The following is a 25398-nucleotide window of genomic DNA, read 5'->3' on the forward strand; positions in this document are numbered from 1 at the left end:
TGCTCCCTCTGTCACTGGCCTGCGTCCTCAGCACACTGCCGTCACGGTGCGTCCACGTTGCGTGTCAGAACGTCCTTCCTGCCTAAGACTGAACAACACTCCCATGTGAAGAGACCACCTGTGTTTGTCCGCTGTCTCCTGGTGGACACCTGGCCTGCCTCCACGTCTTGGCTGTCGTGATGATGCCGCCATGAACGTCATGCATGAGGATGTCTTTGGGACCCTGCTTTAGTTCTTTGGGGTGTAGACCCAGAGTGGGATTGCTGGGTCACATGATAACTCCATCTTCGACTTCCTGAGGAACTGCCAGACTGTCGTCCACAGCGGCTGCACCATTTTATATTCCCACCAGCAGTTACTGTGCAGTTATTAAGAAGAAATGAGTTAGGGCCGGGCACAGTGGCTCACACCCATAATCCTAGTATCTTGGGAGGCTGAAGCAGGAGGATCACTTAAGGCCAGGAGTTCGAGACCAGTCTGAGCAACCCCATCTCTAGAAAACATTGAAAAATTAGCCGGGCACAGTGGTGGCGCCTATAGTCGCAGTTACTCGGGAGGCTGAGGTGGGAGGATGGCGACCGAGGAGTTCTGCCACTGCACTCCAGCCTGGGCAACAGAGCAAGATGAGGAGGAGGAAAGAGTTAGGACTGCAAGTCCTGAGAGATGTTGGAGTTGTTGGGAAACAGGCTGTGATGGGGTTTGCCGGCTGGGGACACGTTGGGAACAGCCCCTGAAGGAAGCCGGAAGAGCCAGGTGCATCGGATCAGCCACGAGCCATCAGGAGGTGGCCTGGGATTCAGCCTCCTCCAGAGGGGACAGGGTGGTCACGGCACCACGACATGGTGTGACACGATAGGGCCAGCTGCGCAGTAGTCACAGCAATCTTACTTTGAGAAAAAGGGAAGTATTCGACACGTATACTCACATTTATAATTTATTTGTGTGAGTTTTGGAAGAGATGCAGAATACTGTTACCTCGAGGAGGCAGAACGGGGCCGGGCGTGGTGGCTCACGCCTGTAATCCCAGCACTGTGGGAGGCCGAGGCAGGAGGATCGCTCAAGGTCAGGAGTTTAGACCAGCCTGAGCAAGAGGAAGACCAGTCTCTACAAAAAGTAGGAAAAATTAGCCGGGCATGGTGGTGGCACCTGTAGTCCCAGCTATTCGGGAGGGGGAGGCAGGAGGATCACTTGAGCCCAGGAGTGTGAGGTTGCTGTGAGCTAGGCTGACGCCATGGCACTACAGCCCGGGCAACAGAGTGAGACTATCTCAAAAAAAAAAAAAAAAAAGGAGGCAGAATGGGATGGGGTGAGAATCTGGTTCGACTAGTCAAAACAAGTTTTTCATTTTTCTGAGACCTGAACAGAGGAAGGTGAACGAGCGCTCCAGGGCCCCAGGGCCGCAGGGACACCACCACAGACTGGGGCTGAAATGGCAGAAGTGAATTCTCTCCCCGCTCTGGAGGCCACAGTCAGGGAGTGACAAGGACGTGCTATCTCAGGAGGCTCCAGGGAGGACGCTTCCTGCCTCTGCCTTGTCCTCCCGCGGCCTTCTCCCCAGTGCTGAGTCCGGACCCTCTGCTAACAAGCCATAGTCACTGGGGGACCCGGGGACCACCCTGCTCCGGTAAGACCTCATGTCACCGTGGTCACATCTGCAAAGATTCTATTTCCAAATAAGGTCATAGCATGAGGTCCTGGGAGGACACAAATTTGGGGACACCACTCGTCCCAGTGTAGAAGTGAATGACAAGGAACCTCAGAGGTTTCTTTGGTGTAGATCTGAAAGCAGAAGAGCAGACTGCCATGACCTGGATGTCTGTCCCCCGGAGTCCCACGCTGACATCTGAACCCCCGAGGGGATGGTGTCAGGAGGTGGGGCCTCGCGAACGGGCTCGGGGCACTCATGAAGGAGGCCCAGAGCTCCCTCGCCCACCCACCAGGTGAGGGTACATCGCGAAGGCAGGTCTGGAAGCCAGAACGGAATCTGCCCTCACGGTCTCGGGCCTCGACTTGGCCTTCCAGCCTCCAGCAGCACGAGAGACACATTTCTGTGTCCATGAGCCGCCTGCCTGTGGTGCGAGGTCACGCAGCCCGAGAGGTAAGACACAGGCCCGGGGCCCTGGCAGGCGGCCTCTCCTCTGAGGGGCTGAGGCCGGCTGCAGCTGGGAAGGGGTCCCCGGATGGTGGCCCGAACGCTCGGGGCTCTGAGGGGCCCCACATCCAGGCTTTGGCCTGCCCCCGCCGCACCCCAGAGACCCCTCCCAGCAGGGCAGTGCTGAGAGGACAGGGGAGCAGTGGGGGGGTCCTGCCTACTCCCCTGGGAACCCTGGTGGCTTCGAGGCCTCGCGGACGCCCTGGGGACCAGCAGTGGGTCCCCAGCCTTGGGAAGGCCCCGCTGTCCTGGAAGCCAGGGAGGTGACTGGACCCCAGAGACACCCCAAGGGAGCTCATCATGCACAATTCACAGCCGGGGAGAAGCGGCACGGTGGGGGCTTGGGAAGAAATGAGGAGAGGCGCCAGGGCCGCCTCGTCGGAGCCGCCAGCAGCAGCGACCCCAGCAGCGCGTGTGTGCTCAGCGAGGTGACCGGGCACCCACGGAAGTCGTTCCCACCTTTCTGCTTTTCCAGCATCCTACGATGTACACGTACCGTTTTCATGCTCAGAAATGAAGGCTAAAAGCGGACAGTGAAGGGGCCTCCCTCAGGGATCGCCCGGCGCAGCGGGGCCCTCTGGGCAGTGGCGGGAACTCCGCTGGTCCAGGAAGGTGATCCTCCGGGCGTCCAGCTCTGCCTCGGCGGGGAGAGAGGGACCGCTCCGGCTCCGGGCGCTGGGCAGATGCACCCACTCACGAGTCCCAGGCTGACTTCGGTTGTCGGAGGTGGCAGAGGACAGGGGTGCCACTTCCCCTCCTGTCACTGTGCTGGCCACTCGCGGTGGCAGCAGCGGGAGATGCGGGGATTCTGAGGAGTTGCCCAGGCGCCAGCGCCCACCCCAGGCCTTGCGCGTGAAAAGAACAGCAAAGAAGCATCTGCCTGGACACAGGCGGCTCCTTTATTCCTTGCCAGTGAGCACGCTAAGGAGAGCCTGGCGGCAGGCAGGAAGTAGCCTAGGCTGTCGGGTCTGGTCCCCCGACACGAGCCCTTCCCGAGAGCAGCCACCTGCCTGACAGCACTGGCAGGAGCTGGTCTGCAACCCAGCCGGGCCGCCCCAGACTCGCCCTCCATGCTGCTGGCAGAAAGGCCGGCCACGGAGCTCTGTCCACTTGGGCCCGCGGCCTCCCGGCCTCACGACCCGGTGCGCTCTGCTCCAACCCTGCCCCCGCCCCGGGAGCCCAGGGCCCAGCTGGTCGTTGGGTCGTCAGAAGGGCCGGCACTGAGGCTTGTCCCCAAGGTGGGGCAGCTGGGGCCCCGCGGGCACGTTCTCCAGGACCTCGCGCAGGGAGAACATGCAGAAGGAGATCTCGTCATAGGAGGTCCTGGCCCCGCTCTCATACAGACAGGCGAAGGCCAGGGCCCCCACGGGGCTGGGCCCAACGGCCACCAGGTCAGAGTAGCCGCTGGGGCCCTCGTAGATCACCCACGGCTCTGTCCAGCTGTGGGGATCCAGTGGGGACCGGCTCAAGCGGATGCCCATGTGCAGTCGAGCCCTGCGCCCAGCAGGGTGGGAGTACAGCAGCCACGTGGGGCTCTGGGGCAGGGTGGCAGGGGCAGCGGGGAGGGCCAGGGCACAGGTCTCCTTGTCCCCACCGACCCCAGGCCCAGGGCCAGGCTGCCCAGGGCCACGCCCCTGGAGCTGCACGTGGCCTCCACGGGGGTCCCCAGCACCCTCCGCTGGGGGTCCCTGGACTCCAGGACAGAGACATGCAGGGCGGGGGGGGCTCCTGGGACCCACCGACCATCCCTCCCCTAGAGGCCTGTTGGGGGGTGGGGCTGGGAAGCCCACAATGCTGCCCTGGCAGCCCCAGGCTGTCTCGGCCAGGGGGGGCACGAGCTCCCCGGGCAGGAAAGAGGTGCCCTCATCAGTGCTGAGCGCCTGCACACGGCTGCCCAGGGGGCTGCGGGCGTTGCAGTAGAGGAAGCTGCCGGCCCGCCCACCATCCACCACAGCCAGCTGGCACTCGCCGGAGCGCAGGTTGGGCACGAGGCCCCCGCAGTGCCAGGTGCGGCCGTGGTCGTCGCTGTAGAAGGCGAAGGAGTGGGGGCTGGTCCGGCAGATCTTGCCAAAGCACTCCCGGCGGTCCACGCGGTAGGTGTAGGCAGGCACCAGCAAGCGGCCCGAGGGCAGCTGGATGCCGTGGCCCGGGCCCACGGCGAACGTGGCCCAGTCTGCGGAGAGCAGAGGCAGAGGTGGGGGCTCTAGTCACAGGGGGAGGGTGCCACAGGCAGTGCCCACACGGTGGGGGAAGGGTGGGCCTGGGCCTCAGGCGAGGGCAGCTCTAGCTGACCACCCTCCACACATGGCTCATCCAGCCACTTGAGTCCTCCCAGGCCGGACAAGCCTCTCACTGCCGTTAGCCGGCGCCCAGGAGCCCGAGTGGCTGGGTTCTTGGCCAACCCTGGACATGTGAGTGGTCGGCCAGCCCCAAACCCAGGTTGACGGACACCAGCAGTACTCGGCGCGAGAGCTGCCCAGACAGAGAGCAGAGGGCAGGCGGGAGGGTGAGGACCCGCGGGCCAAGGTCTCTGGATAAGCTGTGTGTCCCATCCACGTCCCTCGGTGTAGCTCCCACGTGCCACGGAGGGTGGGGGTGGGCAGCTCCTGGGGCTGGGCAGTGGGGGTGGAGGAGGAGTCTCGGGCCGAGGCCCTGGACGGGGTTAGGAGGAGGTGAGAGAAAGAGCAAGTGGGAGGGGAGGCTGTCAGGGTTGGGGACTGAGAGAGGCCTCAGCACTAAACCCTCCCTCTGCAAGAGCCCGAGAAAGTCTCAGGTCGGTGGGGGCAGCCTGCTCCTGCCCACCAGGCGGCTGGGAGGGTGACCGATACCACACGCCTGGGGCTGGGGCGTCGGAGGATGCTCGGTCACATTTGGGTAGAGGTCCAGGGCGGGCTGGGCCGACCAGAGAGCCCCCCCATTCCGTGTGAACTGTGGGCCCCCGCCTGCCCGCCTACCCTGCACAGCGCCGCCGATGGTCTCCTCGGTGAGGTCGCGGGCGGTGCCCCAAGTGAGGCCGGCGTCACGGCTGCTCACACAGCAGAGACGGGCCGCGTTCCTGCCCGTGGCGATCTGCACGGCCTCAGGCGTGTGGCCCAGCACGGCGATGAAGAAGAGGAAGACGGTGCCGGTGCCGGCGTCCAGCACGGGGCAGGGGTTCATGGAGCGGTGCTCCTCCAGGGCCGCCGTCCCCAGCACGCACAGCGCGCCCCACTGCCGGAGGAGGAAGGGCCGCTGGCCAGGACGTCCGGGACCTAGGCCCAGTCCCGCAGGGGCACCTCAGGAGAGTGGGGCTTGAGCTTGCCCGTCCCTGCATGGGCACCCACCGTCCCCCAGCGCCAGCCCCCGCCCCGCCCGGCCACTCACCCGCACGGAGCCCCCGGCCAGCGTGCCCCTCCTCAGCGCCAGGCGGTGGGCGTGGGAGTCGCTGGGGCTGAGCCGCTGCTCCACGAAGGCCAGCAGGGTGGGCCCGGGGGGCACCGGGAGCAGCGCGGGCACACGGTAGGTCAGGCCCGTCCTCTCCCGCTGGAAGAGCACGGTCCGCGCCGGGGCACGAGGGGCCCCCATGCTCTGCTGCTCAGAGCAGGGCCTCGGGTCAGTGGACGGGGCCCAGGGAGCCCCCAGCCCCACGCCCACGTGTCTGGACTGGGGAGGGCTCGGCAGGGGCAGACGCGCCCACCTGGGCCCCACACTGTGCCCACTTCGGGGACGGCCCTGTCTCGTACTCCCTCACCCCAGATCTGGGGCAGCTGCTCCCCAGCACACCCGAGCCACAGCTCCCCCAGTGTCAGTGGAATCAGCCCGTCCTCCTCTCGGCACGGCTCGAAGAGCTGACCCCCGGCCAGGCCTGGCTGGCTCTGGGTGCAGGGGAGGCTGGCCAGAGAGCACCCAGGCCCCTGCCAGCCCATGTGCCCAGGACGCAAGGTCATCGCAGAGTTCACCCGGCAGGACGCTGGACAAGTAGACAACCGGGGAGCTGTGCTTCAGACAAGGACGGGCTCGGCGTCCCCAAAGGAGGGGCTGCAACACCCCCGAAGCCACAGAGACACACACACGCGGGGACACGTACGGACACACACACACATAGGGACCTACAAGAAGGGGAGCCCCAGGGGGTCTCCTGCAGAGGAGGGGCCTGAACTCGAGGCCGCAGAGGACGTCTTTGGGAACAGGGGACACGCTGCTGGCCTCTCGGGCTGCCCAAGCGGGGTGGGGGTGGGGAGGCCCGGCAGAGCCCAGACTGCAGGTGCTGGAAATGGCTCCCCCGTGCACCTGAGCGAGGCGGAGGTGGTGCTGCGAGCAGCCGCGAGAGGGATCTCAGGCCAGAGAGGCCATGCCCCTGTCCCACCCCTGACCCCTCCAGCAGAGAGGGACCACCCAGGAGGGGGTTGACGTGAGAAGCAGCTTTGTGCAGGGAACCCTGGGTGCTCGTGAGAGCCGCGAAGGGAGGGAGATGAGACCCCACCACCACCTGCGCCCCCTCGCATGGGTGGGCACACACACGGGCGAGAAGCCAAGGCTGGGGAGACCAAGCAGGCTTCCTGGAGGCAGTGACCAGGGCTGAGTGAGCACTGAGGGGAGTGGGGTAGGGGGTGGACGACATTCCAGTGACCGACAGGATGCACGAAGGCCCCTCCCCGGCCGTCCACAGCCCGCCCTGCAGCCGCTTCCTGAACTCGGCTGGTCACCGGCCTCCCCTCGCCCATAGGCCGGGACTCCTGCAGGGGACAGGCACTTTGTGGTCAGATGCTGCCTGCAGGACGCCCACGCCTGTGTCCTCACCCCAACCCCACCTGTGCGTGGAGCCCTCACATGGGGGGCAACTGAAAAACACTTCCACGAGCAACTGGACCCCGTGCCCAGAGCATGGCCGGGGAAGCCTCTCTGGGAGCCACCCGCCCCTGGGAGTTTGCTGCCAAGAGAGGCTCCCAAGGGCAGGGCCCGGTGGGGGGCGTATTGGGGGCACACCTGGGGTCTGTCCGCCACAGGCTGGACCCACCAGGGGGCCTGTTGGTCTGATTTGCTCAAAGGCAGACCAGGGCCGTGAGTGAGAGGCACAGCCCAGCGCAGGGGTGGCCGGGAGGAGCTGCACACAGGTGAGGCGGGTGGCGCCCATCGTGCAGGACTCTGAGCGACTGGGGCCCACGGCCGGTGGCCTGGGCCAACCTCGCACAGGAACCAGACAGGAGCGCCAAGCGGGGAGGGGTGGCGGGTGCCCACATCGCCTGGCCAGGACCAAACTCCCGCACACAGCACCACGCACATTCGCCAGGCAGGTGGGCCCCACGCACGAAGAACGGGCTAAGGGTGAACACTCGTGGAATCCAAGAGCAGGTCGCGCCCGTGTCTGCCAGGACCCCGAGGGCCGGGACAGACTCCTCCACCTCACCCACCTCAGCCCAGGGCCACCAGCCCCACAAGCTCTCAGCCGCGCGGCCCTCCCCGCTGCCAGCTCGGCCCGGACAGCAGCTTCCTGTCTCCTGGCAGCCCCGGCTCTGTGCTCAAAGGGCAACTTGCCCAAGCGGGAAGCAGGTGCGGGTGCCACGTGTCCCTCTGGGCCGAACGGGCACAAGCGACACATTCTCTGTGCACTTGGCTCGTTCCCCAAAGCCTGGGGCCACGGGAGCAGCGTCAGCACACCCTGCGGAAGGGGGGACTCAGGCCCACCGCAGCCCGGGACAGAGCAGGAGAGATGGACGCTGCAGGGACTAGCTGGTCACCCCCCCTTTGCCCAGAGGGGACACCGAGGCCTGCAGAGGGCATGGGGCTGCCGCATGGTTGGGCATCCTTGCCAGGGCCAGGCCCCAGGCTTCCATGGGGCCTCAACGTCCCGGGGGCGCCCCTCAGCCCAGGAGGAGCACGGCCAGCCCTGCCCAGTGCGGCCGACTCAGCCTGTCCCAGGGGGTGGCTTGACCAGGGCGTCTGTGTTCCAGCATTAACTAGCGTCCACACACCCTCCCCGGCAGGGCCCTCCTCGGGGAACCAAGTCACAGAGGGGAGGTGGAGGCCTGGAGAAGGGGGACCTCCAAGAGAAACTGGTCTTCTGGCACCTGGACCCCTGGCAGATTGTAGGGCTCGTTCCACGGTCGGCAGGGATGGCCACAGGCCTCCCGGAAGGCTGTCCTGTGAGGCCAGCCCAGTCCTTCCTCCGCACACCCCTGGGCCACCATGTCTTGGGACCTGCCAGAGGCTCAGCCTGCCGGGGGCATCAACTCGCACCCACATAACCTGCAAAGCCCCTTGCACAGAATTCTGTAGGGGGCCCTCAGGCAGCTCTGACCCCTCAGACTGCTTCTCCAGTCTGCGCCACGAGCATCCACGCCCTGGCCAGGGCAAGGACTGGGGATCACAGATCCTTCGGCCTGGTGGAGTGTCACCGACGGGCCCATCTGCAGAAAGACCGTGGGGACTGGGGCCGGGCCTCCCAGCCTGGGGCACCCCCGACCCAGTCTCATCCGTCCTGTGCTCCGAACCTGCCCTCGGGACCCCTCAGTGTCACACCCACCACGTGGGCCAGGAAATTGTCCCACTGGGGGACCCATGTGGGGCCTCTGGCTGGCAGGGCCTATGGGGGCTAAGCAGCCCACCCCTTGTTTTAGAGGAGCTGCCCTGGGGGTCGGACTTGCCCATCACCCCTAGAGAAAGAGGGGTGGGGGGCAGATGCCCTCAGGAGCAGGGTCCTGGCCCGAGGGCCAGGGGTGCAGGGTGAGGGCACTGCAGGGGTGAGCGGGGTGGGACTCACCGGCCTCCTCGGGAAGGCTGCAGAGCTGCTGGAGGGGTGGCCGGCTCGCCCGTCCCAGCGCGGAGACAAGAGCCCACTGTGTGGGTGGCGAGCCCAGGAGCTGGCCGCGCCCCAGGGCTGCGTCAGGACGCTGACACTCCCCGAGTTGCGCAGCGCAGCTGCAGCCCAGACCAGGGAGCGGAAGGGTGCCCGGGACAGCGTTGAGACGGCCCAGGCCAGCGCAGGCCCCTCTGCACTGGGATGCTCAGGGCGGGTCACCTGGGCTCTGGGCACACCACAGCTGGGGTCCAGCTGCCCCTCAGCCCCAGGATGCCGGCCCCTTTGGGCCTTGACACACCCCAGGCCCATGTCCGTGCTCCCAGGCCTGGCCAGGACCTGGGTGGGCCAGCATCCCACCCCAACTTCCTGTGCCTCCCAGGGCAAAGGGTGGAGCCCTATGCAGCACAGCCACCCCCCAAGGGGTCCTGCCAGCCCCGTTCCCGTGAGCCGCTCCCGGCTGCTGTCTCTGAAGCAGCTGTGGTACCCCATGCCCAGCCCAGAGTATCAGAGGAGGCCACAGGCCCTTGGTGCTATAGTGAGAGGGTCTCTGAGGGATCTCCCTCCAGGGGGCTCCCCAGGCCCCGAGGACCCTCCCTCCCCCCTGTGAAGGGCGGGGCTGGCCGCTTCTGCAGCATCTGGGGCTTCAGTGGGAAAACAGGACATCTTGTGACTTACAGGCCAAGGAGCTAAACCTGCTGTGTCCTATCAGGTCCCCGAGGCCTGAGGGGATTTACTGGGGAACCCGGAAGAGGGCAGGAGGATGTGGAACACAGGGAAGGAGGCAGGGCTGGGCTCTGGCTCCCTCTGTCTCATCCGCGTGGCCACGTGGGCCACTCACCACGGCCACAGCCAGGCCCCAGGAGGGGAGGACTGAGTCCCGGCGGCTGGGACACGGCACGGCACGCACCCCTTCTGCTCACACCACGGGTCCTGGCCCAGGGGCAGATGGGTGGGAAGGGACAGCCTCCCTGCGTGGCGGACGCTCCACCCCAACCGGAACGGAGCAGGCCCACCTCCCTCCCCTCCTCCACCAAGTCCAGGACTGGCGGACAGGGACCAACGCCGCCTACTAAGCGCCCAGGTTCACAGGGAAAGGGAGCCCCCAGTTCCCTTGTGAAGCCCCCTCACTGGGCCAACCAAAGGCAGAGGCCAGGTCTCAGGGCAAGGCCGTCTGACCAGGGTGTGTCCGTCACCCGCAGCCCACGGCTCGGCCATTCAGAGATCCCTGGGCACATCTGAGGCTCTGTCCCCTTGGTATAAATGCCCCAGAGGAGGAACTTTCCTTTCTGTCCTGAAGAAGCCAGAACCTCCCACCCTGAGGTCTGAGTCGCGGGCTGGACAGCCGCTCAGGACCGGTGCAGAGCCCAGCGGCACAGAGAAGGCCCGGAAATGCCCCTTCCCCAGAGGTTTCCGCCACACCCACTGTGCTCCCAGCTTTCACTGGCTGCACAGAGCTGCAGCGGCCTGAACACCCTGTCAACGGACCACTGGAACAGGTTGTTTTCAGAAGTCTCTATTGCAAACAGCAGGCACTCACACACTGTGGTAAAGACCCCCGCGTTCCCCTCCAAAAGGACAGTACCCGTCTACCTCCCTGCCAGCCTCAAAGGCTGAGAAGAAATAGTGAATTGCTACTGAGGCTTCATTTCTTAGACTACGGTGCAGCTGAGGCGGGACCCACATCGTGGCTGCGAAGGCCGTGGCCCGGCTCTCTCCCTCTCCCCCAAGACGGCCCGTTCTCTGTGCGGAAGAGCAGTGTTTTCTCCTTACCCTGGGTTCCCCTGGCCCCCGCGAGCTGGGGTGGGGGCTTGTTTCCTTCGTTGTGTGACAGTTTCTTACCTGGTGTCTTCTTTTCCTTCTGGGGCCCCTACCCCCCACAGCCACCCAGATGATCCGCTGGCGCTAACCTCAGGGGTGCCCATGCTATTCTTCCCTGTCCCTGTGCAGTTCTGGGGAGTCCTTTTCCAGTTTTCAAACATTCTTATTTACTCTCAAGTCAGTGACTCCTCTAATCTCACCAAAAATCCACCTTTCTCAAAGTTCCCTCCATTTTGTAGGTGTCCAAGGGAGCTGCCAGCTCTGATCACCTGGGGCCTGGGCCTTCTTTGAAACGCCGACTCCTGAAACGTGTGGACACGCCGAGACACGAGAGCCTCAGCCTGCCGCCAGCGTCGCAGGCCGAGGGCCCTGGCACAGCAGGAAGGGCCCGGCTGAGCCTCTCGGCTGGATGTGAGAGCAGCTACAATTCCTAGGCGCTCCAGGCCCCCTGCCTTTTCCAGGGTGTGTGGCGCTGGCTGGCGTGCACCCCACTCCAACCGATGGCCGCCAGGCAGCCAGGGGTCACGTCCTGCCAGCCAGGGCGACTCAGTCCCTCCCCATGAGCGACAAGGAGAGGCACCCAGAAGCTGCCTTCTGGTACTGCATCCAACGTGGTCTCCGACCGACCACGGGTGTGTTGCACACCGGGCCCCTCTGAGCTCCTTCAGCAAGCTGGATGTTTTCTCCCTCACTGCACATGCATGGGCCATCCCGGCAGGGAGCTGTGGAGCCGACCCCCAGCCTGTGCTCAGGCTAAACCACTTGTCTTGTGAGCAATGCTGCCGTCTCTCAATCTGAACTTCGGTAGGAGCCAAAGATGGGGAGCTGTTCCCAAACGCTCCAAAGCCTGGGCTTGTCTTTGTGGCACTGTCTGTGGCTGTTGTGACCAGTGCCATGTCTCTATGGCCTGAAAATTCAGGGGGGGCTCTCTGAGGTCCTTCAGGGGCCCACGGCCCCACTGCCCAAGGCCCTAGGGATTCCCTGGGCTCCAGGAGCTCTGAGGGCAGAATGTTGAGGCACAGGTAAGTACCGTTCGCTCTCCTACTCGTGAGACCTTCCATCCAATGGACAGATGCACAGCTGCACAGCCGCAGACCAGGCACGCCTGCCGCCCTGGATTTAGGGCCCTCTTCAAGAAGGCCAAGTCCCGGTGAGCATCTTTCTTGGGGGCTTCACTCTCTTCTTCACTTTAGAGCAGGCCCTGCTGGAGCCCAGGGTCTCCGGGACGGCTGCGGAGAGGGGCTGGTGTCAGCTGGAGGCCCTCTCCCTGGCGCCAGCCCCTCTACCCCTCCAGGAACTGGATGTTCTTGGGGGGCTTGTTTGGGAACTGCAGCGAGTACAAGTGGGCCATGTACTGGATCTCGGGCAGCACCATCCGCTGACACGTGCGCAGCGTGGCGCTGTCCAGGTCCTGCCTGAGGTTGTAGCCCAGGATGTCGGCCTTGCCCGACTGGTAGGGGCGCAGCCTCCGGTCGGTGATCTGCATCTTGTTCTTGGGGGCCACGTCCTCCAGGCACAGGGCGGCGAGCTCCTGCCGCCGCGCCCGCAGCAGCGCGACCTCCCTGCGCAGCTGGCTCGGGCCCAGCTCGGCGTGCAGCTGCGCCCAGAAGCTGCGGTTGAAGTGCTGGTACAGGCGCCAGTCCAGCGCGCACCAGCGCTTGGCGCGCTCGCGGCTCTCGGGTGCCAGGCTGGTGACGGAGCGCGCGCTGCGCGCGTTTAGCCTGAAGGCGACCACGTCGTCCAGCTGCCAGCGCAGCCGGTGCCGCAGCAGCACCATGGACTCGTCGAAGTGCTCAGCGATGAGCAGCAGCTGGAAGCGCCGCTCCACGTCGGCCAGGCGCGCGCGCACGTAGCTCTCCTCCGCCGGCGCGTTGTGATCGAAGCCGAAGTCGAACCACATGTTGTTCCTGGCGTAGACGTTGTCCAGCCCCGCGCTGGCGTCGTAGTAGGCGAGCGGTGCGGCCAGGAAGGCGTCCAGGCTCTCCACGTGGCGGAAGGCGGGGGCGTAGTTCTTGTAGTAGATGAAGGAAGACTCCAGCTGGGAGACGGGGTTTCGCAGGATGGAGAAGTAGAAGGTGTCCTTGGGCATGACTTTCTGCACCTGGTTGAAGACAGGCGGGACGCGGGCTGCAGACTGGCGGGGTGCCCTCGGCCCCTGCGGGCGGATGGCGCGCGGGAGCAGCCAGGCCAGACACAAGCCCGGCGTCCCGTCTCGGTGGTCTCGGTGCTCGGGCGTGGGGCTCGGGCCCAGGACGCCAGAAGGGGCTTCAGGAGGAGCGAGCCCTTGAGCAGAGGCAGGCAGAACAGGGGCGGCCCAGGGGCCACAGGGCCTGGGGTGTGGGGCCCGGCCAGCCTCGGGGAGGGCCGCCGGGTTCCATGGGACTGCGGGCCTCGAGCGCACACCCTTTTACAGAGGAGGAATCCCAGACCCCGAGGAGCCCGGCCGAGGTTTTCGCAGGGTGGGTCTGGGTTCACCTCCTGCTGTGCCCCCATGGAGGTCCCATTTGTCACCATTGCCCCGCTGGAGGTCCTACTCCGCTGGAGCAGAGTGTCCAGGAGAGAGCAGCAGGCAGCCTCCCCACCTGCCTGCCCCCTCCTCCTGCGCCTCCCGGCTGCACACCAGAGCTGCCCTCCCCAGCCCCTCAAGAGGCTCCCCTCGCCCCGCCTCCACAGCCTTGGATCCCGCCTCGAGCCTCCAGGCTACAACCACCCTCGACCCCCGGCACAGGTCAAAGCCACGTGCATCACAGGCCTCCAACCCTCAGGGGCCGGCGCACCTCAGGCAGGTTGAACCTCAGGTGGTTGCACATGATGTTGAAGCGCCGCGGAGGGCCAATGCTGTTCTGACTCGCACCCTCCACGTAGCGTGCCAGGAAGAGCCAGGGGTAGCCCAGGTGGAAGCTGGAGCCGGTGGGCAGTGCCGCAGACAGGTTGTGGGTCTCGGCGAAGCGGTAGAGGATGTTGAGCACGGTGCTGCTGGCTGTCTTGTGCGTCTTGAGGAACATGATGTTGGTGACGGGCAGCCCCTTGGCCCGGCCCCTGAACAGCCTGGGAGGGTGGGCACAGGAGCCATCGGTGGGTGGGTGGCGCCCGTGCCCCGGGCCAAGCCTCGACAGCGGGACCTCCAGCCCAGCAAGCCCAGCAAGACCCCCAACTGGCACCCCTGGCTCTAGGTTGGGCAGCCCACTGGGCAAGCACCCTGTACCCCAACATCATGACCTCAACACAGCAACCCCCACGGAGACCCCAAACTGCCCCCATCGCCATGCTGCCCCAGCCCCTGCCCCCAGCCCATCACTGTGCCCCGCCCCCGGGTCCTTTTAATAAAGGGATTTGTACTGTGAAGTTTGAATTCAGTCGAGAGGCCACGCTTAGGGATCTGGAGGCCACATGTGGCCTTGAGGCCGCAGGTTCGGCTGTTCCCACCACGTGCCACTGGCTCAGCCCCCAGGGCCCAGGAACCCCCTGGGGACCCCAGCCTTCTCTCTGGCTCCCAGGGCACCCGCCTGGCCCCAGCACATGCCCTCGGTCACGTGTGCAGCATTCTTGGCTGACCCTTCATCCCAGGAAAAGGAAGAGCCCCCAAAGCTGAGACCGGCTGGCCTGACGTGTGGCCAGAGCAGACTCTAGGGCTCCTCCTGTGACCCCGTCACGGCACCCACCACAGGGGCCTGGAGCAGCAGGGCAAGGCTAGCAAGCATGACCGGGATGGGGGGACAGGGTCCAGGGGCCTGCGCCAGCCCTGGGGCAGGGGGCGTGGGCACAGACACTATCCTGGGACCCACCTGCCACAGCTTGGTCCAGGGGGTATCGGAGGCCCTCCCTCCTGTGGAGATCCAACCGGAGGGCCATGGGGCAAGGGGGTGGCCCGGGGTTTCAAGACCTTCCCAGCAGCCTGGCTACAGTGGCTGGGAGGTGAGCAGGGACTGCGACAGGTCTGGCCCTCGTCCTCCCAGACTGCACCCTGGCCTGGCCCAGGCTGACCAGGCCACCTCTGTCAGGAGGAGCCAGGAGGCCTCCCAGAGGTTCCCCTGGAGCCCCGGCCATGCCCCCCAGTGCTGTGAGGCGCCCAAGGAAGCACTTACGGCGTGAGCAGCTGGACGTGCGTGTGCAGGAAGCCGGCCAACAGGAGCACAGTCAGGGCCAGGAGGAGGAGGACGGCCCGGAAGCACCTGTGGGGAGGGTGACCCCGTCAGTGCCCCAGTCCAGGGCCACACCAGCCCCCGCCCTGCCCGCCACCTCCCCTGCCCTGGAGTCAAAACCAGATCCATGGGCCTCCCGTAACCTCTGTAACAACCCGTGTGAACATTTGCCGGGCACCCGCCCGTGGGGTGGGGGCTCCACCCCAGCCACCCCCACGTGGCTGCCCCGTCCCCTTCCATGGACTGACTGTGGCAAGACAGAGACCCCCAAGCTTGGCACCTCCAGGGGTGAGAGGCTGAGAGCTGGGTGCTGTGGACTGAACTGTCCCCCAAAAGCCCATACGTTGAAACCCTGCTGTATCTGGCGGTGATCTGGGCCTTTGGGAGGTGATTAGGGTCAGAAGAGGTCCCGACGTGAGCACCCCCAGCCCATGAGGACACACAGAGAGCACAGCGCCTGAGCCAGGAAGGAAGTCCCCTCCAGGACTGACGTGGCACCACGATCTTGGGCTGGCAGCCTCAGAACCAGGAAATGCCTGTGGGTCAAGCCCCCCTGTCTATGGCATCTCGTGGCAGCCTGGGCTACGATGGGGACAAGTATGACGTCTCCCAACAGAGGTGGGGCATGCTGCCATACCCCCGGGAGAGGGGACAGGGCCCCACAAGAGGGCCTTTGGAAGGCCTGGCCTGGGCCTGAGGACGGCAGGTGGGCACAGGCTGTGGTCCCTGGGCAGGGAGCCCCAGGTCCTCTCACCCCATGGGCAAGGCTCCCCATCAGCGGAGAGCAACAGAGGGATCCCTCGAGGAAGGGGTGGGGAGAGCCACGTGGGCCGTGGCCTCTCCGTGCAGGAGGCCAAGCGCAGGCTGCAGAGAACTGGACGCCAGATCTGGACTCAAAAGAGCTTAGCACCTGGAGAGGACACAAGGGTGAGCTTCCTGCTTGGACTGGGGCTTTTACACAGGGCTTTACAGGGTCCATAAGAGTGCGACAAGCAGGTGAGGAAGGAGGGATCGCCACCAAGGTGAAGCAGGGGCCTGTGGGAGGAGGGGCAAAGGGGATGAGGTGCCAGGACAGCAGGGAGAGCAGACTTGGGCCTGGTGGCCCTCCCGGCAGCTGGAACCAGCCAGTGTGGGCCCTGCTGCTCAACGCGGGGAGGACCGTCCTGGCGCTGGCCACAGGGGCGGGAGGAAGGCCAGAGGGGCCCTGCCCCAACCCACCTCAGCCTCGGACCCACCCCGGGCCGCGTCCTAGCAATTGCTGCAGGCAGCAGGTCCCTGCTGCCCACACTCCTCTGCTTTGGGGAAAGGAGATGATTTTTGCATAAAACAATCTCGAAATTTAATATAATCCCCCCAAAGAGAATTTTTAACTAAGAAGTAAATTCTAAAATTAAAATGGATGAAACACATACCATGACAGCTGGGACAATGCTGAACAGTAGCAATAAGGAACGCCAGGTCCCCCGGACACGAGAACGGGCGGAAAGCCACGGTCGGTCGCTGAGCTGCCGGGCGCGAGTGGGAGACGCGGCTCCAGGGGAGGGGACGGGGGCAGCAGACAGCGACCGTGCGCCTGGCGAGCTCCCCACGGGACTCGGTTTGCAGCTCACCCCAGAGATCAGGGTAAATTCCATTTGGGCCAAAGGTTTACGTGTGAAAAGCGAAGCCAACGAAGCAGTCGAGGGAAGGACGGGACTGAGCTTGTGGGTTTGAGCAAGACACGAATCAGAAGGTGTTAAAAACAAAAAAAGGTAAATCTGGCAAAAATGTAAGGTTTCTCCACGGCAAAGACGTGGCTACACGGTTGAGATGACAGCCGGGCGGGTGCAGGTGGGCGACAGACACGCTCACCGCCCCCCAGCCACAGTCCATCTGAAGTGGAAAATTGGAAAATTCCACTAAAGTGGAAAATTCCACTACCGGGCTTTGTCCTTTACATTCTTTACCTGAGGCCCCTCCTCCCCCGCGACCTTTCCCCTCACAAATCACCTGTAGCAATTAGCGTACCAGGCTGTAAAGTAACTTAGGACTCTGCCTCACTGAAGTTAACCCTGTTGTAACCATGCCCCCACCTTAAGCAGAGTGTATAAAAGACTGCAATGCTCTTTGTCTGGTGCTCAGAATTTTGGAGGGAAAAATCCCCATCTGAGCCCGCTGGCATATAAACCTGTTTTTTGCCAATATTTGTGTGTGCGTGTCAGTCTATTCCCGGTCTGCCATAACACATCCCCACTGGAGCGCCGCGGCCCACCCTCCACCCCGCTGCCTCTGACAGCGAACCAGGTAGACCCAGGCCTCCGCCCCCCACTGTCCCGCACCCCACACGTGGCCAGCCAAGGGCTGCCAACAGCCCAGCCCGCACGAGGACTGGCCTGTGGCCCCGGCCCCTCGCTCCCAGTCACTGGTTCAGGGCGCACGGTTTCCCGGCCTCACTCGCCCCCCGTCCCACCTCCCCTTCAGACAAGACCGGAGCGCCCCTGCTCCCCTCGGCCGTGCCAGAGAGAACCTCGGGATGGAGGGACACGGGGACGCCTGGTACCACCCACAACAGCGAAATGATCAACTTTGGGTGACACAAATCTGTCTTCCATGGAAGCCGGCCCGCCACAGGAACGGGCCACAACTCTGTTCTCACGACTGTGCGGGGCCCTGAAATTTGACAGCTCGTCAGCTGGGAGGTGGCGCGGGAGGGCTCCTGCCCATGGCATTTGTCCCCAGGGTGCTCCTCTTGCGCTTCCCTGCCCAGGCCTGGAATCAGCCAGGCCCTGGGGCGGGGGAAGAGTGGGAGGGCAGCACAGGGCGGGCGGCGCCCCAGGCAGGATCGGTCAGGTCCTTATGGGTGGGAGGTACCCGCCTCCGAGTGAGAACGGACACGTGAGAACGGACACGTTTTCCCAAACTCCAGAAGAGGCCCCGCAGAGTCGTCGTGCTCTCTGCTGGGCACGCTGAGGTCAGGACACCCTCCCGGAAAGCGGTTTGTCATCCCCTCCCACCTAGGTGGGGACGGGGTTTTACAGCCCCACGGTTAGCATTTCACTCCACCCGATGAGGCCCGTGGCACTCCCCGAGGCCGGGCTCTCCATAGGCTCAGCCACCACTTTGTTCCATCACCTTAACTCCCTTCCCCAAACGCTGCACTTTCATGGTTCCTCGCAGACCCTAATAAAACTCTGGCGCACGCTGGCCAGCTGCCGCAGCTCTGCGTTTACTCCACAACAGCCTCCCTGAAGCAACGTGAGTTTGTCTCCACTCACTGCAGCTGAGCGAGTCTCAGAGGTCCCGTGTGTCTGGAGACAGGCTCCCCTTCCCAGCAGCGCCTGCAGGGCCAGGGCCAGGGTCGGGGGTCAGGTAGGGGTCAGTGTGGGAGCACCAGGGAAGGCGGCCACCCTAGGCGCAGGGAGGGCAGCCCAGCCAATGCCATGGCCGCCAACTGGGCCGTGGCAGGAAGTCCATTCCAGGGCTGCGGACGGTGATGTGCTCCACCGAGCAGAGGGCGGGGTGCGAGAGCCCCTCTCGGGCCTGTGTCCGTCCTCACACGAGAGACACACAGACGCTCATTCTCCAAGGAGAGCCCACGGCTGCACAACCACGGACCCACTAAAAACCACTGAATCCTGCGATTTAAATGGGTGAAATCTTTGGTATGTGAATTACATCTCAATAAGGCTATTTAAAAAAAAACATAAATTTAGGTTTTAAAGAGTTCAGCTGCTAAATAAAATTTGAAGGCCAATGATTATAGGGGAAAAATGAAATATTGCTAAAAATTATAAAGCATGTAACGTTGCATCTGAATGCGTTTAGCTTTTAGGGGCTTCCTAAAATCCCAGGACGCTCCCTCTATAGCTAAAGTTTGTCTGTGGAGCTCAGAGCTGGCAGCCAGGCGCTGCAACCTTTCTCTGGGGTTGGCCAGAGTCTCCTGGGGTCTGGACAGCCTCAGGGCTTGAAGGCTCCCACGAGGCTCCGGTCGGGCACTGGGCGCCGATTGCTCTGGGCCAGGCTGGGCTGCCAGGGGCCCCGGCAAGGCACCGCAGACCTCTGCGGCTCTCGAGAGAAAGAGCTGACTGGACCGAGAGACAACGCTGGACGTGGTGTTGGCCCAGTTCCAGAATGGGCCACTGGGGGATGCGCAAGGCTGAGGCCCTGGGGACCTGCAGGTGGGTAGTTCCCGGGCATTTGGGGAGAATTCCTGGGTTTCTGGGTAAGAACCAATAAAAGATCTAAAATTATGGATAATAAACAGTCTTAAGACCTTCCGTCTCCAGCTCAGGGAAGCAGCACTCCAGCTCGGTAACTCGAGGGCCAGCAGCAAGTGGCGGCCACCAGGCCCCAGGGCTGCCTACGGGGCAGGGGCAGCTCCCAACACTGAAGACCCGGGGACCGAGAGCCCAGAGCACAGACCACAGCGCAAAGGCCAAACTGGAGAACCAGACATGACATCCAAACTCAACACCTCCCAAATAACAGCAGAAAGCGCGTGTGTGCCACCCTGCACCCAGAGGCTTTCTTCTGGAAAAGTCACGGTGTCCCTGCTGTCGGCTCATCGCCCAGGGGAAGCCGGGACACAGACACCCCTTGAATGCAGGCTCATCTCCCTGCTCTTGGATCGGGCTGGCCTGGGACGCTTTGACCACAGGGCGGCCGGAGCAAAGCTGTGCCATTTCCAGGGTTGCCCTGAAGAGCTGGTGGCCTCGGGCCACCCGAGGAAGCAGTTCTACCCCAAAGGAGATAAAAGCCCCGTGCAGGGAGCCAGTGACAAGTGAGGCCATGGGGCTGACACCCCCATCAGAGCCGCCTCAAGATGTGCCCGGTGCAGCCACAGAGGGGCCACCCCGCTGATGGCTGAGCCCTGGAGTACCAGCTTCCGGCACTGTGTCGGGGCCTATGTGCAGACGAATGACTTGTGCAGAGCCCGAAGTGGCTGTGTCCCCACTGCCCCCCCAGGAACCCCCGCTTCTCCCCAAACACCACTGCTTCATGCTCAATGCCTAGTGTGGCGTCTTTTCTGCCATGGTCTGCACCCATGTGCCGTGAGGTCAATGCAGCAGGTCGCACCATCCACGGTGGGGGTGCAACCACCACTTTCACTGCCAGGAGTTAGCTACGCTCCCAGCAAAACAGGTCCCAGGCAGGATCATCACGAGAGATTTGGAAATAATAGAAATAGAGAAATAACAGAGGCAGAGAAATAACCAAGACAGAAACACAGTGTAGTTTAAAGTGATGGGGGAGTCAGGGGTCCTCCAGCATTCCCATGAGCTGTGACGTCATGAGTGAAGTCCCGCATCAGTATTTACTATTGCAGCAATTAGTTGCCAGTGGTTACAGATTTATGTGTACAGATAATTCGTTTTAAGGTTTTAAGGCTCCCCAAAAGTTTCTAGAGATCCCTTAATTAACTCTATCTACGTGAGCTAACAGTTACAAAATTTTTCTAAGATAAACTTCTAAGCCCTAAAACTGTCAATTAGCAGAAAAGCTAAACAGAAATATAGAGATCATATATTTCTTTTTTTTTTTGGAGGGGGATTAAGTAGTAGAACAAGGAGTTCAATCTGTAACTGACTGTGAACAATCAAGTGAGATAACTCACAACCTTTGGACCAGGCAAGATCATATATTTCTTTCTTTTTTTTTTTTTTTTGAGACAGAGTCTTACTGTGTTGCCTGGGCTAGAGTGCTGTGGCGTCATCCTAGCTCACAGCAACCTCAAACTCCCGGGCTCAAGCGATCCTCCTGCCTCAGCCTTCCAAGTAGCTGGGACTACAGGCATGCGCCACCATGCCCGGCTAGTTTTTTCTATATAGTTTTAGTTGTCCAATTAATTTATTTCCATTTTTAGTAGAGACAGGGTCTCGTTCTTGCTCAGGCTGGTTTCGAACTCCTGAGCTCAAACAATCCGCCCGCCTCGGCCTCCTAGAGAGCTAGGATTACAGGCGTGAGCCACCGCGCCCGGCCCATATAGTTCTTTATCTAGTTTTCTATTAACTGAGATAAGTGGTCAGGAAGGAAGCAGGAACTGTCCTTAAGGCTAACTGGCTTTAGCTTCAGGTGTGTGCAGGTCTGGCATTCTTGGATCAGTCCTTAACCTGTGACCCCATGCCGAGCTCTGTCTTACACAAGCATCAGGTGCAAGCCTCCAGGTCTTGAGACAGGCGTCGTCTTGCATTTGCCCCTGACCGGTGAGATGCCCCCCTGTTGCTAAGCAGCTTCTGGTCTGTGAACTAACACACTCACAGATTCCTTCAAGGCAAAGCCCTGCAAAACTCCTGGAACGTTTTATGTCTCTTATCTTCCAACATTTCACAGAGTAAGAACAGCAGAAAATGAATACAGAACCAAGTACACAGACACAGAGTGACTAGAAAGTATCTGAGCACACCGCCTTTGACAAAGCCGAGCACTGTTTTGTGAGCCTGTCTCCAGTACAAAGCTGTGGCCCTGCCTGGCGCTTTGGCCAAGGGACCCCTTCATCCACTGAGAGAGTCTGGCAGGGCCATGAAGGCCCCTGTGTCCCCCACTCTTCCTGCCTTCCCTCTGCAGCCCCGCCCAGCTGGCTGGACACATCGCTCCCCGCTTGGCCGTGCCCCGCATCCCCAGGGCCTGCGCTGGCCCCTCTGGGGGCCACCAGGACCCAGTCTACTAGAAGTGACTCTGAGTAGGGCTCCTGGGCCCCCCAAAGCCGAGACTGAGGACAGTGCCTCGCCCTGCCCCAGCCATACCGCGGCCCACCCCACCTTGCACCCCATTCTGAGGAGCGGGAAAACAGAGCAGCCAGAACCCAGAGCCCCTCGCACCCGCCCACCCGCCTCTGGCCCCAGCCCGCTTGCTCTCATCTAAGGACAAACACAAATTTTTAAACGTTTTAAATAAATATTAATTCCCTAGTCCAGAAAGAGAAAGGAATTCTCACTCCAGGCCTTTTCTTTGAGTATTGACAAAAAAAACCCATGAGAGTGTGAATTCTTTCTCACCCCTTGAGATGGACATAAACCTGTTAAAAGCTGAAAGAGATTCCTGCCAGCACCACAGCCAGGACCTGGGGCCGCCCTGTCCCTCCTGTGTCCCTGGAGGGTGGGAGTCCAACGTCACAGGCACCTGGCTCCCAGCTGCAAACCCACCTCCTCTTGCAAAGACGAGAAACCTGCCTTCCCTGCAGATAAGCCAATTAACTGGCATGGCGGCCACCCAACTCCACGGCCTGGTGAATTCGGGATGAACACTGAGTGGCCAATGGTGCTGTTGCATCCTCTTACCAAGGACACAATCCCAGCCCATCGTGTGGCCGGTGCACCTGCTACACACCCCTGAGCTTCCCAGGCAGGTGCCGTCCTCCACCCCAGACACCTCCAGGCCAGTGTCCCCAGAGGGAGGCCGCACCCCAGGCCTGTGCCCAGCAGCCTGGGTGTCAGAGCCACCCCTCCCAGCCCCCACCCTCCTCTCACTCCGGGTCCCCCACGTGGAGCTGTCCCACTCCCAGAACCCAGACCTGTCCGCCACAACAGGGTGAGGGGCTGGGGACAGAGAGCAGCTGGTGTGGGACTTCCAGTGCACCAGCTGCCTCAGCCACCCGAGAAGGCGCAGTTGGCCAGACTGGCCAAGGCAGCTGTCTCACAGTTCAGGGCTACCACGGAGCCTGGGGAGCCCCTGGGAGAGATGGCAGCTTCAGCTCCCATTTCTGCCCCTCACCCAGACCCCCAGATGGCAGCCTTGCACGCCAGCCACCACCAGCCCCACCCAGCTTCTACTTGGACAGCCGTGAAGGCGGGGGCCGCAGCCCTGCCCAGACCCCGGTGTAGCTCGGGGGACCGGTGGTCACACAGAGGCCGAAGGAGAGGGCTGCCCCCTCACTGTGGCCAAGCGCCGTCCTGGCACCTCCTTCCTCAGCGGAGGCTGCTCCTCGGAGCTTGAGAAACAGGAAACATGCACAGCACTTCTGAGTTAGACTTCCCAGAAGTCCCCAAGGCTCTGAGCAGCCCCAGGCAAACCCCCGTCGGAGACATGTGCCCAGGAAGAGCACGGCCTGCACACCCTGGCAGCTGCTTGGACTTCTGCCCACCCAGCCCTGAGTTGACACCCTCCTCCCACCCTGGCCCCTGCCTGGGACGGGCTGCAGTCCTAGGTCAGCAGAAAGACCTGTAGACACAGCCTGCAGCCTCTGGCCATGGCGGCCCCACCAGCACCACGGAGACCACCAGGGCCTCCCGGGCCGGAGCCCGCACTGCCAGCCAGTGGCTGAGGAGGAGTGGACAGCACTGTCTCAGAGAACTGCATGAGACACCCCCAAACAACACATGCTGCAAAGAGGGGCCCGGCTGACACCCCTGACAGCAGGAAGGTCTCCCTGAGCTTCTCTCTCTGGTCAGCCGACCACAGGGCTGGGCACTCAGAGGGCACGTGGCCTCCCATGAGCTCCACACCATGTCTTCTCACGCAAGAATCCCCCAAGGGAATGCCCCCAAGTCAAGGGTCACCCCAAACCTTGCAGTAGCTGAGAAGTTTGTGCTTTAATCATCACAAGCCAGGAGACCTCTCTGGGCATGACCCGAGTGAGCGCTTTGCCACTGAGACTCCCGGGGAGGCGTCCAGGTCTCCTTGCCCAGCAGGCAGGGCTCCCTGTGCTGGAGGCCAGGCCTGGGCCCCACTCAGGTGCGCAGAGACTCTGATCTCTGCTCCAGGCAGCTCCTCTGACCACCCAGGCCGCTGGGCAGGACCGCCAGGCTGCACCACTAACCCTCTGTCCCGCTGTCCACTCCCGCTACCCATCCATGGGCTACAGCCAGGCCAAGAGTGTGAGCCTCCAAGGCTTGCACAGTTCTGGGAAAATAAACAAGATGCCAGGGGAGGTCAGGGCTGTTGGGGAGACTCGGGCCCTCTCTCTAGGGGGCTTTGCGCTGCAACCATGTGCTCAGAGGAGCCTGAGACACTCAGGGCCACTGCCACCTGCCCGGCCTTTGTGTCAGAAAGTTCAGCCTGCGTGGCGGTGGCGGGAAACCATCCTGCCAAGCAAGGAGACAAGGGGCTGAGGAGCCGTGCCCTGGGCCACCCCAGGCCCCTGGGCCACAATGCCCACTCAGGCTGTGCCCACAGAGGTTGGGCAGGGGTCCGCGTGGGTGTGCCCTGGCTGCCCACTGCCAACCACCTCAGGGGCCCCAGGGGCCAGGGGACTCGGCCCCAGCTAATGGGGCCAGCTGACCTACAGCCTCCACACCCCTTCTTCACGACGTGGAGACGACGTCCACCAGAGGGGGTCCCCAGCATGGTCCGGGCTTCAAGGCTGACCCTCCTGCCTCTTGGCCACATGATGGAGGTCCCGTCAGCCAGCAGCCCTGGCGGCTGGCCTGAGTCACGCCTTAGAAGAGTTGATGATGTTGGCAACTGTGGGCCACGGGGGAGGCAGAGGGCTTTGGGGAGCACTCAGGGCCCTGGTCCAAACTGCACCAGGATCTCCCAAACTGGGAAGTGGGGTAAAGTGCAAACTAGGGGTGAGCAGGGGCCGGGGGGAGCACAAAGCATTTCTTGGCCACACCCGCCTCCCTCCAAACCTAAACTCCCCTCTGCTTGCGGAAGGGAAAACAGCACGCCAGGGTTCAGCCTCGCACCGCGCACGGTCCATGGCAGGCAGGGACAGGCGCCCGACCCGCGGAGGGTCTTGCTTCAGCTTGCGCAGCCCCCGCCGCGAGAGCATGATTCCAGTGCACACGCTAGCGGCCCTGACAAGTGCTAGGGGCTCACGCTCCCGCGCACTCCCGCAAACACTGGGGGGCCGTGGGAAGGTGAGCCCCGGAGGTCCCGGACCCCGCCCAGGCAGTCAGCCCAGACGCCCAAGAGGCCCCCCCGCCTTGGTGCTGGGGGTGCAGCTTTCTCACCAGGCCCCACTTCCCCCCAAATCCAGAACCAGCCCAGGCTGGGCAGGATCAGGAGACTTACTACACTGTCTGGAACAAAGCCAGAGGAGGCTGAATCTGGGGATGTATAAGTGAGAATATCCCCCACTCCCAAGCAACTTCCTTTTAAAGATGAACACAACTCATGTCTGTCAGCCTGTAGGATCATCCAAGCCTTACCGCGCCTCCGTCCACCTGCAAGGGCCCAGCCGCTGCCCTCTGCCTTACCTCTGCGAGTTGCCCAGCGCGGACAGCATCCTGACCTCCATCCGGGCAAGGCCCAAGCTCCAGCGCCCCAAGGTCCCACCACCTCGGCCCTGCGGCTCCAGGTGGCACAGCTGTAGTGAAGAAAACTAGAATCCCTCAGCGCTCACCTGCTGGCTCAGACGGGAGGCCACACCCTCTGCCCTGGCCTCTCCCTGAGGGCTGGCCCACTGTCCTGGGCAGAACCCGCCCAGGGCTCATGCCCTGGTCCGGCCAGGTGGGGCGCTGGCAGCTGACGGCCAGGCCGGGTGGACGGACGCTCACCCACCCATCCGCAGAGGTCAGCGCCGGCCCCAGGCAGGACAGGCCTGGGGGGCCCAGAACCCAGGACATGAACGAATATCCTCGCCTTGGTTC

The 25398-nt window shown here is 63.0% G+C and overlaps 2 protein-coding genes across 2 annotated transcripts; both read right to left on the reverse strand.

The window, feature by feature from the left end:
* Positions 1-3356: 3356 nt before the first annotated feature.
* On the reverse strand, positions 3357-5719 carry NEU4 (sialidase 4). The gene is made up of 3 exons (XM_012661932.1): positions 5516-5719; positions 5107-5362; positions 3357-4325 (listed from the first exon to the last, which is right to left on the reverse strand). Exons 1-3 carry the CDS (start codon positions 5714-5716, stop codon positions 3358-3360), a joined length of 1425 nt encoding a protein of 474 aa, XP_012517386.1. The 5' UTR covers positions 5717-5719; the 3' UTR covers position 3357.
* A 6311-nt stretch (positions 5720-12030) lies between these two features.
* On the reverse strand, positions 12031-25046 carry GAL3ST2 (galactose-3-O-sulfotransferase 2). Its single transcript, XM_012661930.1, has 5 exons — positions 25006-25046; positions 24493-24648; positions 14834-14920; positions 13526-13796; positions 12031-12849 (listed from the first exon to the last, which is right to left on the reverse strand). Exons 1-5 carry the CDS (start codon positions 25044-25046, stop codon positions 12031-12033), a joined length of 1374 nt encoding a protein of 457 aa, XP_012517384.1.
* Positions 25047-25398: the final 352 nt, after the last annotated feature.

The sequence above is a fragment of the Propithecus coquereli genome, unplaced genomic scaffold, assembly GCF_000956105.1.
Source record: "Propithecus coquereli isolate 6110/MARCELLA unplaced genomic scaffold, Pcoq_1.0 Scaffold743, whole genome shotgun sequence".
NCBI classification, from domain to species: Eukaryota; Metazoa; Chordata; class Mammalia; order Primates; family Indriidae; genus Propithecus; species Propithecus coquereli.